Source organism: Molothrus aeneus, chromosome 12, assembly GCF_037042795.1.
Source record: "Molothrus aeneus isolate 106 chromosome 12, BPBGC_Maene_1.0, whole genome shotgun sequence".
NCBI lineage: Eukaryota > Metazoa > Chordata > Aves > Passeriformes > Icteridae > Molothrus > Molothrus aeneus.
The window spans coordinates 6,732,458-6,751,107 of record NC_089657.1 but is presented as its reverse complement, the minus strand read 5'-3'; the positions used below and the strand labels follow the sequence as shown (position 1 = coordinate 6,751,107).

Sequence of the window (18,650 nt, the reverse complement as noted above, 5' to 3'; positions counted from 1 at the left end):
AAGAGAGCACTGGGTCTGAGTAGGTGCCTTGGTTAGAAAGTATTAATTAGCCCCGTCTTTGTTTAGGCATGTAGCAAGAGCAGCAAAAATGAAAGACAGTTTCCCTTCTGGTTTCTCTCCACTTCATGCATTTCAGCTTTAAATTAGGTCAAAGTTTTAACTCGCTGCAGCCACCAGTGCCTTGCACGCTTCACTTGCTTCTTTGGGAAGGAAGGTGGAACACTGAAATGATTTACTTTGCTGCACACATTAGAATCAGAGTCTGGTAGAACCTGTATGATATCCTTCTTAAAAACTGGTTGTTCAGCCCCATGGTAGCACGAGCAGCTAATGAATAATTTTACTGATGGGAAATATGTCTGACTGGGACAACTGGTCTGGGTTTACTGCTGTTTTTTAAGTCAAGAGCTAACAGCTTTGTGAAAAAGCAGATGCCAGAACACTCTGGAAGGAATGAGTAACTTGTATTTTAACAGAAAAAAAACCCCTCACTAACCCAGAAACTGGAAAACATTAAAAGCAACAAAAGTTATTCAACGTGAGCAGCTTTTCTGTGAAAATTAGGGCATGTATTTATGTGCCTAAATATGGATTTAGGAGCGTAACCTTGGAAACCCCTTTTTTGGAAAATCATAGCCAATTCAGTATGACAGAGATTAAATTTAGCACAAAGGGCAGGTACTGTTATTGCTGCCTATCCGCTGAACCCAAGCAAACAGAGGGCTGCTTTGGTGTGCAAATCAATTAACACAGTTATGCTGCTGAATCTGGATGAAAGGGCAGCGCCCAGCCCCAGAGTCACCCTTATCCAGGTCCCCCCAGGCAGGAGCCCTGTGGGGCTGTGTGGTACCTGTCCCCACGGCCCCACTTGCCACGAGGCACACTCCTGCTGCTGACACATCTGCACCGACTCCGGCTTCGTCTTGGGGTCGCAAAACCTGTCGTTCAATCGATCTTCTCCAAACTGGCACCACGTCTGGCGGTGCTTGTGCCCTTTTCCACAGGTGACCAAGCACTGTGAGGAGAAAAGTTCAAGCTCAGGTGGTGCTGGGGATGCACACTGCCAGCTCAGCACCTGCGCTGGCACTGGAAAATAAACCTGGAGATCTACTGCAATCACTGGCTAAAAAAATCCTGGTGCTGAAGTGCAGCTCTTTAGCTAATATGTCCTGGAAGACAAGGGAGTGTCTTGTCAACAAGAAGATTGCTCTCAGGAGCTGGTCTAGAGGAGGGGCTGGATCATGGAGAGCACAGCTGGGCTAGAATCCTTCAGCATGGGCAAAGTGAGGGCACAAAAGCTCTTGAATTCCAGTAGCTGTGAGACACAGGGCAAAGGCACAGCACTGCCCTGTGGGGTTTTAGCTGTGCACAACAGGGTGTTTCTAAAACACTTGTTCTTTCTGAGTGTGCATTTTAAGGGTCTTGGCTTCTGCAGGCTGTGAGCACTTCTTCCACTGCCCTGGTGTGGCTTGGACTGCCACCAGCTCGAATCAGAAGACACATTTGGTAGAAAACAATCCCTGTTCCCATTTAATTGCTTTCATTATGCCCTAAAAGAACACGATTCACAGAAACAAGAGAAATTTGGCCACAATGATGATGAGCAGCCTTTGAAGATTGTTCTCCAGGACCCCCAGTCCTGCTGCAGAGACAAACCTATCAAGATTGTTTTGTTGCATTGCAGAAAACACCAGCAGCAGTGGAAGCAGTAATAAACAGCAGAGGCTGAGCAAAACATCAGCAGGGTGCAATCCTGCCCTCCAGTGACAGCCAGAGCTGCCAGGGCTCTTGAGGACAATCTCAAGGGAAAATAAGGGCAGAAGGTATTTTTCTTCCCAAATGCACGGCAGAACTACAGAAAAACTGTGGAGAAATTACTGCAGGATTGCAGAGACATTAACCCCCAGTGGCTTTGCAGGGAGGAAAGTGGCCACTTGACCAGTGGTAACAAGGCCAATGACTTTGCTGCCTGTCTGAAGCCTCCCTGTGCACAGGCTTGCCACCTTCTGCAGGAGGCACAAACAAATCATGACAGACAAGTAGGGATGGAGACACTTCTTTGCAGACAGCAGCCCCTCAGGGTGGAGGACCAGGAGGGTGAGCCCAGCCTGGTGACCAGCACCCACCTCAGACCAGTCGCCAGTTTTCCACTGTGGGCACGAGAAGTCACTGCATCTCTGCACCGTCAGCTTCTCCTGCTGGCTGCACTTGCTGTCGTCCAGCACATCGTTGTAGGTGTTCACGCACATGGCTCGCCGCCGCCGCGTGCCCCCGCCGCAGCTCTTGGAGCACTGCGAGGGACACACATCCAGTCAGCATTTCCTGCCACTCTACTGCTATTGCCTCCTCCCTCACTGTGGAGTGACTTCAGGAAACCTCCAGAGCAACAATTTATACTTTGAGTAACAGGCTTTTACTTTATGTATTCCTTTAAAAACCTAATCTTGCTAAGCTTAATAAAATGTCGTGGCAATGTGTTTCTCAAATTCATCTCAGAATATAACCCCATTATTATTTTTACAAGTGTTGCCTTTCAGTTCTCCTAAATGGCTGCTGCTTGTTCTCATTTTAAGAGAGATTAACTTTCTCTGACCAGCCAGCCCCCCTTCACTGTGCCCTCCCTGGAAAACCCGAGGCTCGTCAATCTCTTGGCGCCTGCAGGAATATTCTTGTTCATGCAAAAGCTAAGATGTGTAAAGGAAACAAATTTCAGAAGTCCTCTGATGACAGCAACATGTCCTCCCCAGCTCCTGGCAGTGGTAACAGCTTTGATGGCAGCTAGCAGAGCTTCATATAATGAAGATGAAAAGATTAATTGCAGTGGTAGTACCAGGAGTACCAGGCTGATTCAGACTAGAGTGCCCTCCAGAAGAAGCAATGAAAGCAGAACCACTGTGGCCATATTTTACATAATTCTGTTAGCAACCTAAACAGCCCAATGTACTCCTGTGCAAGGACCAGATTCTCCGTGCCACAGAGCATCCCTTACCTCAGTCCAGGCCGAGTAGCGCCATCCTCCCACGTTGCAGTCTCCAGTGCACTTCTCCCTCGTGCTGGGTTTGGTCTGGCTGTTGCAGAAGCGGTCGTCCACCTTCTCTATCTTGCCCTCCAGCCGGCTGTACTTGGAGCAGTAGATCTCCAGGGTGCGGTAGCCCAGCCCGCACTGCGCCGTGCACTCGCTCTTCCTCGCGATGTGCCACCTGTGCCAGGGACAGCAAACATCAGCCCCGGGCTCTGCAGGGAACGTGCTCAAGGGTGTGGGACAGAAATAAGGAATATATGCTCTTGAACAGGAAGTTTTGCCTCTGTGTCACACTTCCCAGTGCTTTGGGACTTACAATTAGCCTGGCACTGCTGCTTGAAGGGAAGGAACTGTCAGAAAGGTCTTTCTTGAGCAAAAGAAAGACAGCCAAGCCACACTGTAATCCTGTGGGACCAGTCAAGGTGGCAAGGGGAATTCATGGTCAAGCAAGGAACAGTGCTCTGAAAGCTTCTGAAAGCTTTCCACCCTATGTTCCACCTTGGCATCTAAAAACTGGAAAATACAGCATCAGAAAATGATCTGCACAGGCTGGAGAGGTGTTCCACAATAAAGGACACCCACAAAGCAGTTTCAGCTCTCCAAGGAACAAGCAAATGACTTGCTACAAAATACTCAAGCCCTAGCTATGTCAACAGAGATTAGAGGTGTTCCCTCTTGACAGATTTCCACCCTGCTGCCTCCTCTGTGAGATGGACAACAAGGATGGTGCTGGAGGCCCCGAAGGACTCATTTGGGGATACACCCCTCCTTCACATCAGTCCAGCTCTGGAAAGAGATGCTGGACATGAGGCCTGATCCAGGGAGGTGCTGGAGACCCTGAAGCCATTGCCCCTCACACCTGGCAGGGGTGTCTTCTGGGGGAGGAGGCAGTGACATCCTCTAGGGGTCCTGGAGACCCTTGGGCTGATGCCTGTGCCTGTACAGGGAGCACAGAGCCCCGCTCCCAAACCAAGAGAGCAAACTCTACCACGGCCCAGAGAAGAATAAGATCAAGGGGATTTGGAATCAATAGCTCCTGACTGGTGGGAGCCTCACATCCCTGCATGCTTTTCAGACTCCTGCTTTGCCCTTCTCAAGTTTCCAACCTGTTGCAATGGCAACAGCTGTTACCGCGACAACCCGGCCCCGCGCAGCCCCTGCACAGCCCCGGTTTAACAGGGCTGCAGAAACCCCTCGGGAAGCTCGCCCGTCTGAATTGCTTCACCAGCAGAGGCTTAATGCCACCACATTTAAGCCCCAGGAAGGAAAACAGATTGCTTTTTAAAGGAAAATGGGTTGTGATGATTTAGACTGTGCTCCATCAATTCCAGCTTGCCAAGAATTGTCTGGGGACAGCCCCAAACCCATTCTACACTTAAGACTATTCTTTGCTTTAAATAAACAGTGATAAATCCAAGTCTTAGCTACGTTTTTGCTTTAAGTATGTGTTTTCCCCTCTCTGCAGGCTGTATGTAGAATGGCACTGAGCATTTCTGATCCAGGCAGATGCAAATTTCAGGCCTTGTACTGCACAGGGAGATTTTTCAACATTAGAGAATTTTTGTTATAGTTAGCTCTAATTGAATCCAGCAAGAGAAATGTAAAAACATTGAAAAGTGCCTTTCAAAACACCACTGGTGGATGACAATTCCTTTTGGTTGACAAAGAGGCAACTACCAATCCTTTTCTTTTTCAAAATCTAATGCAGACTGGTGAGAAAGGGAATTAGGGTGAGAAGCGAAAGGAAAGAGGAGTAAATAATAAGTACACAATGTTATTTATATACATGGCTGAGCACAGTGCACCTTAATTCACATTCTGTGTTACAAGGCTCAGTGCTGGGCTCAGGCTGGGGAATTCGATCGCATCGCTGGTCTGACACCGTGAGCTGATCTGACTCTCTCTTACACACAGGCTTCCTTTTGCGTTCTCCTGCAAAGAAAATCAGCACTTGCTTTGAGTCAAGCAGCAAAGTGATCAATTCAGTTATTTCTCTTGCTCCTTTTATAGTAGTATTTAAAAGATGTTTAGGTGTGCTTTTCTATCTCTGTCAGAAATAGGGAGGGGGTTTAAGACTAAGTGGAGCAGAAGGGGTTTATCACAGATGGGATGGACACAGGCAGAGAGCTGCAGTACCCCCATAAGGATGGGCTCTGAGTGAGTATTTAGCAGGGTGGTCACCCTTAGGAAATGCCTCATTTTCTGTGCTTCAGCTTCCTCACCTGCAAACCAGGTTGTGAGGCTCACCTGGCTGGGAGGGGGTGTAAGGTGCCCTGCTCTGAAACCCAGAAGCACCTTATAGGATGTTATCCTCCACTGCAGACCAGGGAAACAACAATACTCACAGGGTGAGAATCTCTTGACAGAGAGGGATCTGTTTGATGTACTGCCCAGACCCCAAATGAATCCAGGACAAAACTACTTTTCCCAAGCACCCACCTTGGCAGAGCTTACTGCAGGGCTGCCATGGGCCATGCTCATTCCAGTAAAACTGCTGAGGTTTGTCCTCAATAGGGATATTGAACGTGTAACGAACGTCAGGATTGTACAAATTGCCCACTGATAAAACCTGAGAGGAAGAAAAATGAAGCAGAGTAAATCAACAGATATCACTGCCTGCTGTTTTCAGTCCAACAATGCTGGGCAGACTTGTCCATAGACACAACATATACTTCACCTGAAGTGTTATTTCTTGCTCAATCCGATCTGTAGAATTAATCCTTTCAACAGTATTATCGGAGCCACTGTATTCGATCACAGCATTCCCAACTTTGATTTCCCTTTTAAACATACTGACGACAAAGTCTCCATTTAATATAAAGTCTCCTTGACTGTTAGATAAGGCTGCATAGGTGCAAAAAACAATAGCTAAAGAGGCAGAATTAACTCATACATACATAACAACGTGGGACATGTGCTCTCAGGGCTCCTTTCTCTGGGGGGGGGAATGAGGGAAAAGCCCACTGGCATTCTCAAACAGAAAGGATGTAAAGTGAGCAGCAGACCTTTTGCAGACATTCTGCTTTCTCCTTTTTCCACTGGAAAGCCTCCTAAAAATGAAGGCTGAACTCCTGAAGTTGTTGCTAAACAGTTCATCCATAACCCATTGCAAAGGTATCCAAAAGGCATTCTGGGCTGGCTGCTGCAAGGAGCACACACAGGCTGTATCCCCACATATACCACAGAAATAATCCTGCCCAAAACTTTTCATGAGCTGGGTGGATAGGGTGTCTTCCCTAGTGTTTCCAGGTGTGTTCTTAGGGTAAATAAATGTATGCACCCTAATTACCTACACATAATTTCTAGTATATAATTACAGAGAATTTGGTCAGTATCTCCCCCTTGGTCGTCCTCTCCCTCCTCCCCCCATACTTTTTATTATTCCAAATCTTAAGGTATGTGAGAGCACTGGAGGCTTAAAGCCTAAATGCTTTATAAAAGGAACAGTTTCCTGAAAACAGCAGTCTGCTGCACAACTTCACACTAATGCGATTATGTAGCTAATTTCCTAAGTTAGTTTCCCCACCATTTCACCCATCACAGCTATGTTACTAAAAAGCCCCTGTACTGAAAAATCTAAACACCAAAACACCAAAGGGAAGGTTTTTCCATCAAATGAGGAGAGATAATGAAGCAATACATTGCTTAGTAGCAAAAAGACATAGATGGAGAAAACCCCACAAAGCAGAGGCTACACTCAACCAAGTTTCACACTTTGGAGGTTTTAATGTTATTAGGCAGTAGTAAAACTCATTAAGGGATTACTTCTCTTTTACTATATCTCCTATAACAGTAGGTACATCTTGGACTTGATGACAACATCAAATTCCTCCTAAATTGTTAAGCAACTACAAGGTTCACAGTAACTGAGGGCCCAAGATTTCACACTCAGTGAGCTGCAAAGTAAGTGGACACATGCACACTTCTCATTTACTTCCAGTCAGGCCTAATGTGAAGAGATGCTTTCCCAGCAATATTAAAGCAACATTAAAGAAGATTTGACTTCATTGTTTCCCAAGAAGATTAAAGGCCCTCCAAGAAGAGCTGAGAAGTTTGGGGCTCCTTCTGGGGTGAACCAGTTTGAAAAGGCATAACATAGGGAGGACTGTTTTTCCCAGGAAAGAGGAAAAATAAAATTTGGCTCCCTCCTCCAAGACAGAAAACTCTTGAGACCTCAGTAACACTTTTTTGGTGCTGATGTGCATTCATGCTGCACCACCTCAACAGCACGACTGTCATTGCCTCCCTTTCGTGCGTGGTAGTCTCTGGCACTTGTTTCTCAAATGGGTCCCTATACCTTTGATGGGCTAGGGGCCACCAGCCAACTCCCCTCATTAACACATCTAGTTACAGGAATTTGGTGAGATATAACAAGATGAAGTGCCCTGTTCAAAGATGTAAGTACAGGACGCTGTGCTACTGGAACACAGCTGGTGGTGCAAGGCACAGGGTGTGCAAAAGAGGAGAACCAGAGACTCTGACAGGACTTAATGGCAAAATCAGCCTTCAACTGGGAAGTGTAACATCAATGATGATGTTCATTGGTATTATCTCTGCTATTGAAGCCAAACAGAACTATCTATGGAGTGAGTGATCATGGTGGAAAAGACACTCATGGCCATGCTAACAGCACATGTGCATGTAGTACAGTGGTCTAACACAGCACCACAAGCATTTCCATCTGCCTCTAAAGACACAGCCACAGATTAGAGAGAACAGTGATTATGAAATTCCAACAGCCAAAGGCCAAGTTACTGTTAGGTTTAAATCAAACCAACATCTTTGGTGCAAGGGTATTTCTTTACAGTTACATGTCACTATCAGGCAGGGACAAGAAGGCCTCACTAAGTGAAATCAGAATTATTATTCTCAGAAGAATAGAAAATAATTTCTCTTTGTTTGTGTTTACAAACATCTTTCAGGACATGGCAGCAACCAAAGCATGGTGACAGCAGAGATAAAGTTGCAGTGAAGAGACTCCAGCAGAGCTCAGAATGCTGTTTGGTTCCCAGCTTTGTCCCTCAGCTACCACCCAGGCTCAACAGTCCTTCACAGCCCTAGACACACCCTAAGGGAATATTTCTTATAATTGGAGAACCTCCCAAATTTTGCAACTAGGATGGCATGAAGAAAAAAAAAAAAGGAAGAAGATAAGGCTGAATATTTGGCAGACACAGAAAAATTCTCACCAAGAAAACATCTCCCTCAAATTAATTCTTCAACCTCCCTAGCAGAGAGCTGCCAGTAGATACATCACCACAACCAGACAACCAAGCAGATTTCTGGAGTGCCAGAAGGAGTACAACTCACCCAGGTAGTTGTCATCCTCTGGTTTCCCTGAGTAACTGTGCTGACGCACATCAATATTAGTGGCACCAGCTGGGATGCGAACCACAACGTTATAACCTAGGAAAGACGGAACAGAAAGTCAAGGCTGTTACACAGGCACTTGATTTGTTTTCTACAGGGGAAGGGAAATGAGCTAAGTTACCTCACATTACACAAGCTGATACTTTTCATTTAGGGATAGCATAAATAGTTATAAAAAGGAATATACTATAACTAGAAGGATTTTGTGTTTTATATCTGTGTTTTTGTAGATTAAGTGTCGTAATGGCTTTTATAGACCCACATTTTTTCACCATAAAGTTTTTAGCAACAGATTCTTACCATAATGCACTGTGTTAAATGTGCCTGCAACAGTTTTGCATGAAGAATTATCCCCACCACAAACACCACATTTATCTCTTCTTGCTTTTGAATTCAGCACATGATCACATCCAGCTTGCTTTAAGAGAAAAATTGAAAAAAACAGATTGAGCAAATACAGACTAGAACAGCACTGACAAATCTCCTAATTAAGGCAAACAAAAGCTGTGTATGCAAAAGGCTGCTGTGAGATAAACTGGTTTGCTTCCCCACATTTTTCCACTGATTTACAGTGTGGCCATCCTACAAGGTTTTACAACACAAGGCTTTTTTACAAAGCAAGAAGCAGAACAACTATTTGCACCAGGTAATGCTTTCACTAGAAAAAAAATTCTTGCATCAATTGTTCCTGTAGAGAAAAGTGTGAATGGAAATGTAGGGGCTCTGGGGCCTGATCAGGAGGAACTGGGGCAAAACACAGAAGGAAGCAACACGCAATTTAGGCTGAGATTCCACAGCCCTCAGTAACTTAGGGCAGATGTGCAAACATGTTCCACTTAAGTGTGTCCCCTGGTGAATGGTCTAGACTAAGATGAGGAGTGGCTGAGGAGCTCATTCTGGAGAGAAAGAGGCTCAGGAGAGACTTTCTCACGCTCTACAACTACCTGAAAGGAAGTTGTACCCAGGTGGGGGTCAGGCTCTTTTCACAGGTAACAGCCTCACATACAACAGAGGAGGTTTAGATTTGATATTAGGAAATAATTCTTCACCAAAAAGGTTATCAAACACTGGAACAGGCTGCTCAGGGCAATGGCAGGAGTCACCCTCCCTGGTAGTATTAGAGGACATGTAGATATGGCACTTGGGGAAATGGTTTAGTGGTGAACTTGGCACTGCTGGGTTAATGGCTGGACTTGATATCAAAGGTCTTTTCCAACCTAAATGATCCTATGATTCCATGTGTGGCTCTTCAGCACATCTGGAGGCTGGCACAAGTTTGAGACCATTTGGGGCTGACAGAGCCTGCAGATGCTGCTGGCATCCTCTGAGTGAAGAGGACACGCCACCAACTGCCTGGAGCATGGTGCAGAAGCACCAGCCTGCCCTACCAAACTGCCATGGCCTTTTGGTGAAGAGGAGGGACAATGATTACCCGGCAGAGGCCCTGCACGCAGATGTCGTTGGTGTCGGGGCCGCAGGGCGTCCCGTCGATGACGCGGTCCCGCAGCTGGTAGTAGGCCGTGTTCCCCGCCACCCGGCAGAAGAGCTTGCACCGATCCTTCATCAGGACTGCGGGGGGAGGAGGGACACCAGGAGCACGTTATCTGAACACCCTGACCCCAGGCAGCAATCCAGGAGGCAGGATCTGCATCCCCCCAGCCACTTACTGCCGCTGTATTTGGGAACCCAGCGCACGTTCGTGGGCAGCCCGTTGATGTTGAAGTGCTTCCCATCAAAGTCGGCACACTGCTCGTCCCGGAAATCCTTCTTCAGCTTCGAGCACGGTTCCGTGTTGCAGGATTTAAACTTCATCCGACGACCCACGCAGTATTTCCCACCATTTTTGGGTCTGCAGAGACAACACCGGGCTGGAAATGGGGTGGAATTGCAATTCTGCAACTGGTTCAGTACAGTCAGGATTTGCAGCAGCACTCTGTGGGCTCTGTCTTTCTGCACACATCTTTAATTAATATCCCAGCTTGACAAGCAGGAAATGTTATGCTGGTGTCTTAAAAAAATTCCCCATAGGCAATAAAAAGGGATGAAAAAGAGAATATTTGCTTTCTGATGGATGCAATGGTAGTGAGAGAAACTAGAAAGGAAAAGCAACATCTTCTTCCCCACCTGAGGATTTATTTTATTACATTGTGGGATCCTACTCAGGCCCATGTTTCCTTACAACCCCATCAGTCCTATGGATTTTGTGGCTGACAGTTTGCCTTTGATCTAGTGGGTTGCAAATAACTAAACATTACAGGAGAAAAGGCTTCCTTCCCTGCAGAGGCTGAAAGGTCAGGCAGCACTTAGTCCTTCAGGATTTCTAGCCCCAAATGTTAAAAATGGTAATGCTGAGCACTTTGAAACAACTTTACCTCCATATATTCCAGAAAGCACCAAAGACAGCCAAAAAATAACTTACCCCCATTTTATAGCAGGATGACACTGGTATAAACTGGGAAGAGAGATCCCATCCAAGCCACATAAAACCCAGTGGATAAGCCTAGAAGCTTTCATTTTAAATTTCCTGACTCACAGATTCAGGGCTGTAGTCATAAAACTATTTTTCTCATATGCAGATGAAGCCTTTGCCAGAGAACGTCACTCTGGGGACTGAAAGAGCCTCTCCCATTCCATCTGCTGCCAGCAGTGGTGCAAGAATGAGCTGCACATCAAAATAACCACCAAACCTACATCTTCTACCTACCCCCTGGAAAAGGAGTGCCTGCAGTAGCAAGAAGTGCAATCAGAAGAGTGACTTGCCAGGCTCCAACAACCATGCACTCACAACTCCTGTCTCCCAGGGCTGTTCTTCAGGATCAGCTCTGCCTTGCCTGGGAACCAGGTGCCCATCAGTGCCCCAGGAATGCTGGCAGAATGCTCCTTCCCTTGGAGCTTGGTTGGGAAGGAACACACACACAAGGTTTGCACACTTGGAGAACCCTTCAAGAAGCAGATGAATGAGTGATAAATGGGAGCCACCCCGTCCTCAGAACAGATGTGCTCACCATGAGATCTCCAAGTTGCATGCAGCCAGCACCTCTAACAAAAGAGACAGCATTCCCTTGCACCTGCACAATGGTCTCTACACACAGTGAGTCAACAAGTTCCTGCAGCTGAACAGAATTTTTGAGCATCTCTGCACCTCAGGAAGCCCAGCAGTGCCATTTCCCCCGCAAATAACAATTCTTCACTCTTACGCTTGAAAATTCTTTGTGACTCAAGTAGCAGAGTTCCTGTGAAACACATGAGAGACAGAAGCACAGAACAGCTTGCCCTTGCCAAAAGATTGCCTGCAAAACCAGGAAAGGCAGGCAGACTTCCCACCACCCCATCAGCACCACACTAGGGATGCTCACAGGTTTGGCAGAAGAAGGTGTCTCCTTGAGCAGCTGCAGGTGAGATGCTGGGCACCAGCAGTTACACATGTGGGATTTTTCCTGCCAGCATCCTCCAGTCACTGAGATCCTCACTGCCCTGGTGCAGACCCCCCTAGTCCTACCCTAAATGCCACAGGGTATGATTTGTCCTCAGGCACAGCCCTGAGCAATAGCTCACAACACCAGCTCTACCTGCTCTGAGGGCAGTTCTCACGTTCCATCTGTAAGTGAAATGCCTGTCACTTACAAAGACTTTTGGTGTTTGCAATTAAGCAAGTACCAGTGGTAAAAAGCCCAAGCAACCACACAGTGGCCATTGCAGATTCCTGATTACAGATTGATTTTACACCTTTACAGTTCCTAGTGGAGGAGTAAGTCTAAACCTGGTTTTTAACTGATTTAGTCTGTTGTCCACCTTGTGACAAACAACTTCAAAGAACTTACTTGATTACACTTAGGACAGCTCCAGGGCTATCCCAGCACAGCAGCTCCTGCAGACACAGCCCAAACTCCTCCTTGCCTTGCAGGCACAATGGCAATTGCTGGGGGTTTCCCAATACTAGGGCCCATCCCATGGACTATTCCCATGCAGGCACATGAGCCACTTCTAGCTACAAAGGGGCATCTCAACCACCTTGATACACAGCACACGGGGAAGCTTCTTAATTATGGCAGCAGCACACACCAGACCTGGGTGAGTCTGAGTCATTCATGGGGGAATTAACAGGATTCATCATTTTCACTTCAAAAGCATTTGTACCTCTGCAGGACTGCTGCAGTTTTGACAAAGCCTTTGAGTTATACAAACCTTTAGGAGGGCATTTCCTTTTTAAAAAAATTGCAATTACAACATTATTTTTATGGCAACCACATTGCTTCCAATATAAATCAATTTAACTAAAATGAAAGTCTCACCTACTTAGTTAAGAAGAACATGAACACACGAGCTCTTTTTTTAAGGTATATATCTAATAAAATCCAAAAATTCCAAGCTACTATATAGTTTTCTCTTCACTAGACATGACCCCTGAGATTGAGATAACATTGACACATGGACACACCACAAACTGAAGGATGCTAAAGCTTGCTACCTTGTTGCAAACTGTTAGCTTTGTAACCCTGGCAGGAAATCTCCTTGCAGACAATGCTGGGGGCTGAAGCACACTCACACTTTTGACACTTAAAACCAGCTCCAAACTCCCTTGACAGTTTCAGAGTGTTTTTAACCAGCACTGCTCCTCACAGAATCTGAGGGACAGAAAGGGCTGACCCTGAAAAAGAAGCCACCCTCATATAACATCAATTTTCAGTGTCATGAAGAAATACAGCATTATTGGAATATAACATCACACTGCAACACAGCATACTTCATTCTGTGTAATATTTTTATGGATCATCAACGCTCTACCACAGAGTCAGAAAGGAAAGTAATAAATGCAGAGAAACCTTTTTTTCTTCCATTTCCCTTCTCTTGGAGTCACCTAGTTGACCAATTAACACCTGGCATGGACCCACTTTCAATCCAGTACCATTCCCCTGACAGGCTCCTGCACACATCCCAGACCCACTGCACTCCTCCCAGCAGCCCAGAAACTCTCAGGCCCAGGGAATGATGGGGTCTCATCTCCATTCCCACCCCAACAGGTCTGAAACACATGATGCTTAATCCATCACCTTGAGCATTTTGAGGCTGTGCTCATGTGTGACTGCAGAAAAATCTGTGAAGCTCCAGCGTGCACAGATCAGTTTGAGATACCCTTCCCCACATTCCAGGAAGCCCTAGGACTGGGAATTGGTTGGTGGCTAGCACAGTTTTCTATACATTTGTTTACATGTCAGGCTCAGACAGTTAAGCACAGGTGGATACTTCTGTGATGGACTAAAATGCAAATGTGATCTGACTCACATCCAGAGATAACATTCCCCCATCCAAAAAGCCATTCCTGAAAACGGGGCTTCTGGTATTGACCTGTTATCAAATGTGCCCTTTCCCATAATTCTGCAGCATGTCTTTATTTGAAAACCAGGGCTTGCACCACAGCCCCTCTGATGATGCACCACAGCCATGGGCTTTGTCCACCAGCCAGGCTCAAATTCCCATGTGGGCAATCTCAACGGGAAGGGTCTGGTCTGGTTAGCAAAGACATTCCTTCAGGGTATGTCAAAACAGTCTGTTGCCATTCCAGAGGCTTTCAGCTCTCCCTGCATCCCTGCAGGATACTCATCATGTAGGTGTCAGAGCACTCTACAAAGAGAGGCAGGAGCTGCAGCTTTACTTTCTGCAGCATGGAGGGAATGGATGTAATTTTCAGTGCCAGATTTAACACAATTTTTTAGCGGATGCAAGATCCCACCCCAGATTCTCATGCACACAAAAACCTTTAAAAAGCTAAACCAACTTTGAATATAGAAAACGTATTGAGAATTATTTCAGACCTCGCTTGAGGTATCTGGGTTGGGTTTGCTGCCTTCTGCAACAGAGGAGAAACTGTCTCCTTTTTAAGTACTTTGAGAAGGGGAAAAGGCAAGAGAGTATCCAGTGGGGTCTCATCCATTTGCATCGTTTTAGCAGCCCCATGGTAATGGCAACACAGGTGGTGGGAGCTCACACTACGGTGTCAAATTACAGGCACAAACCAACAACGATCAGTGGGAAGCTCTGTGTATGGTGCCAGGACAGGCTACTCCTCCCAGAGACCTTGTGAGGGGCTGGAGAGGCCAGTGCCAGCACAAGGCTCAGGAAAGGGGGCCTGGAAAATAGCACTATCAATCATAAGGATTTCTCAGGCAGCTTGGTGCCGAGTGTGTTTAGGTGCTTTTGCAAATCCCAGCCACAGCAATACACCTACTGAAGCACCAGGATACAAACCACAAACAATCAGGGAAGATGGAATTTCAAATCCCCTGGCTAGCCTTTAGGATAAAAGAAGATTTTCTATCACAAAAAGCTATCAGTCTGAATAGATGCGTCTCAGAAGACAGGAATACATCTCACTGACAGCATCCAAAGTTTCAGCAGCAGAGCTGCAAAGATGCTTTGTTTTTGTCTTTCCATGGCTACAGAAGACCATATGGAGCGTGCTGAGTCAGCACAGCCAGAGGAGAGCTCTTTGCACTTGTGTTTTTCTTAGCATTGTTTTAATTAACGTGTCCTACTCTCTCAGCCTCAACTTTTCACATTTGCTCAACTGTGCTGAGCAGCCTCTCCTGTCACCACAGCACGAGTGTCATAGGCATAAACTCTCCCTTCTCCCATTAGCAGTGATGAAACTATCACTGGCACAACTCTAGTGGCAATTTCCTTGGCAATAAACCATCCAACACCAGTGATGAGAAATAGGAATCTTTTTAAGACCCCTTAGTGCAACCAGCCCCACAGACACTCTCCTCCCTGTATCTCAGTGCCAAATAAAAGCCTCCCTTCTTCTGCAAGAAGGCATTTAAACAGAAACCAGCACAATTTACGTAAACAGGCTGTTTTCATACCAGTTGCTCAAGCTGTTACTATTGCACCAGCTACATATTTGTCTCCTTGAAGCCCACAGCAAAATTCCCTGCCATTTCAAACGGTGCAGGATTTTGCATTCCAGGCTGATAGCAAACATTCTCGAGTACCACTTTTTAATGGGGTACAGATTTCTGCTGAGGTTTGGCTAGTCTGCACCAGCTGAAATGTAACTGTATAAAGGATCAGCGGCAAAAGCAGCCAAAAGCTGCAAAACCAGACAAAGCAGGAATAAAACAGTAGAAAACCTTATTATAAAGGCCTCTAGGAACAGCTGCAAAAGCAACCGAAGCAGGGGTAAAATGGCAAAAAAGGAAAGCTCCTTCCTTTCTGAATCACAGCTTTGGAGAAAGAAAAACACCTCTGGAAGTGGGACCCCAGCTGTGCCTCCACAGGAAAACAAGGTAATAAACCCATGGAGGCATCAGCTTTTTATCCCTCATTGTTGAATGGATGGATCCCTTTTTAGAGCACTTCACCCACACACCAATGACCAGATCCTGCCTCACCCATGCCAGGCAAAGCCACCCATCCCCAGGGCAGAGCCACCTGTCCTTGGCACTCACAAGGACTGGGGACAGCCAAGGTTGATTCCAGCCCATTTGAGCAGCCCAAGGTGCTGTTCCCCATCTCCCCCTGTGCACTCACTCGGGCCTGTTGCACTCTCGGATCGCCGTCTTTATGCCGCCGCCGCAGGTCCTCGAGCAGGTCCCGAAGGGGCTCCAGGTGCCCCAGGCTCCGTCTGTCACCGGCGCCTCCCGCTCCTTGGGCACACACATCCCAAACCTGCAGTGCTGCACGTGAAGGAGACACATGGCAAAGGTGGGATTGTGCTGCTTTGCATTATGAGTGACCCACAGTGACCAGCCTGGGCAACGAGACTCAGCCTCGCTTATTTCTCAGCCACACACAATGATTTTGTAATCAAATAAAACTGAACTGCTTTTACTTTTGTCTGTCACCCCCCATATTTCTCTTTCTCCATACCCTAAAATGGCAAAGTGAAAGCAAGGTGCTGAGTCCATGGAATGATTTATGGGATGAAGACTAAAGACAACAGCAACCACTAAATATTCCCTGTTTATTGGTGCTAAGCAGCACAGCAAGCTTGCAGCACTGGCTTTTCAAAAGGCTGCTCTATCTGATTTCCTGCAGAGCTGCAGAAACTCTGCATGGAGACCCATGTCAGGGGAGGAGACAGGCAATGAGGAGAAACACCAGGGAAAACTCAAACCTCCCCACAGTTACCCAAAGCAGAAAACTTCCAAATCCAAAAGGCAAATAAAATAGGAAAATTAATTCCTCAAGCGCAAGTGTTTTTTTTTTACACTCAGACATAACATGGGACTTGCCAAGACTTGGTCTACACTTCTGTTTTCCAGCTATGACTCGTTTTCTTTTGTTTGGAAAGCTGGATTAAGTTACCTTGGCAAGCCCCTATCCCTATTTTCATGGTATAAATTGTATCCTTTGGGGTATGTTTACTTCATGGACTACACAGGCTTCTGCAGAAGTGAGGGAAGAGTCACCCTCTGGCCTCACTAGAATGGATGGAAAAATGTCCCCTCTCCGTGAGCAGTGCTTGCTACAGTTGCTTTAAACCCAGAGACATGCAGATGCCTAAATCTTTGTAATTATGGGAAGCCCAAACATTGCTGATTGCTCACAGATTAGAAGAGGCTACAGACCATAGAATATAGGTAGAGAGCATCACTAAAATATTCCCTTGCAGTATTTCTGTGCACCAGGTGCTGTTCAGCTCTGATGATCTTTATGGCAACAGGGTCAAATTTGCTGATGCACTGTGTTTTTCCAGCCCTTCCACTAATAGTACAACAGGGCTATGTCAAGACACACCAAAAGCTCAACCCACTCCTTTAGACACCCTTCTGAACCACCTTGGATAAAGCTATCTAGGAAAACAGAGCAGGATCAAGCTGTTATGGGGCTGTTCATCTCACAGGACACCAGCTCTGCAGCACGTGGGACACCTTTTGCCCATGAAGGCTGACTTGTTACATAGCTTTGCTGATGAAGAAAGCTGATCTCAGGTGCATTTGCCCATGGACATGGTTTGCAGGACAGCTGAAGAACTCATAATTTTTGTCCTGCACGTGGTGTTTGCTCAGAGACAAGCATGGTCTCTAGGCTGCAAAATGCCCCAGATTTACTTTTATCTGAAGATCTGACTCCCCAGATAAAACTAAAACCCATGTGCTACAGTAAAGAACAGCAATAAAATCAGCTGAAATGCCTGTTTCTTTGCTGCAGGACAAATTACAATGCACAACTCTTCCTGGCATTTAGAGGTTGAAAACCTGAAGGTTGGGGTCCCTATACAGGTCCAAAGAGGTCTGACAGCTATCATTAAACGACAGAAATACATGACACCAATCCAACAGTGCTGTCCCAGTGGAGAACTTCTTGCAGCAATGTTGATGCTCACAGCTAAATATCTAACCAGAGTCATGCCTGGCACCACTGACCCAGGGAAGATGACTGAATAGCTAACTAGTGAATGAACATAGCTTACAGACCGTGACATGACCTATATGTCTCCCATCTCATGGTTGAGTATTAACCAGGAAGTCATCTACATCCATTGATTTTATTAAAAATTTGGGGGTTGGAGTTGATGGTAAAGCAAGGCAGGGGAAAAGAGCAGCTGTTCTAAATAAACAGCAAGATTATCTTATGAAAACACAATGGTGCTTTTTGGAACCACACTGTGAACAGTCTGGCTGTGCAACCTTTATGCCTTTCATATTTTAAAAATAATTTCTATGTTGAGATACAGCAGAAAGACTAAAAAGCCTGCCAGGGTTCTCTTTCCTATAAGCTAACAGCTCACAGAATGAAGAGAATAAAAGGCAGATTGTCTGGAGCAAATTCAAAATATCTTAGACACACAGTGGAGCTGGAGAGCCCTGGCAGGGATGGAAGACATTACAGCAGACTTTCCTTTCCTTTGTCTTGCCACCAGAGTTCCAGATAATTCCCCAAATCCAGCTGCCATCCTTGGGCTGGCTGAATGGAGTAGCAGGGGGCAGAAGGGGCTGTGCATCTCCATGCATGTATAACAGACACACTACCTGCTGCCACAGGGCAGCAGACACAAATCATTACTGCTCATCTGCTCTACTGTTACCATTCTTTAAACAGCCCTGAAAAGCACAACGGAGAGTGGCCCAAATTTACAACCCCCTTTATCTTCTTTCAGAGATTTATCTCCACCCAACAATGAGCTGGTTCTGTGGAACCTGGTAAAACCATCACCCAGCAAAGCCAGACTCTGGGCTGGGCTTATGGCTTGATTTAGCAGTATGAGATTCAGTGTCCTCACATGCAAAATATGTGTAAGTTAATACTCCCATGT

The 18,650-nt window shown here is 46.2% G+C and overlaps 1 protein-coding gene across 1 annotated transcript in view; it reads right to left on the bottom strand.

The window, feature by feature from the left end:
• The window catches only part of ADAMTS9 (ADAM metallopeptidase with thrombospondin type 1 motif 9), a 78,982-nt gene that overhangs the window by 39,298 nt on the left and 21,034 nt on the right, over nt 1-18,650 (bottom strand). The window contains exons 12-22 of the mRNA XM_066557913.1: nt 15,923-16,068; nt 10,060-10,241; nt 9,825-9,961; nt 8,693-8,810; nt 8,333-8,428; nt 5,700-5,866; nt 5,462-5,591; nt 4,828-4,954; nt 2,990-3,200; nt 2,127-2,291; nt 851-1,015 (exon numbers count right to left, since the gene is read on the bottom strand). Coding sequence (XP_066414010.1) covers nt 851-1,015; nt 2,127-2,291; nt 2,990-3,200; nt 4,828-4,954; nt 5,462-5,591; nt 5,700-5,866; nt 8,333-8,428; nt 8,693-8,810; nt 9,825-9,961; nt 10,060-10,241; nt 15,923-16,068 — 1,644 coding nt within the window. The remainder of the gene's footprint in view (nt 1-850; nt 1,016-2,126; nt 2,292-2,989; nt 3,201-4,827; nt 4,955-5,461; nt 5,592-5,699; nt 5,867-8,332; nt 8,429-8,692; nt 8,811-9,824; nt 9,962-10,059; nt 10,242-15,922; nt 16,069-18,650) is intronic.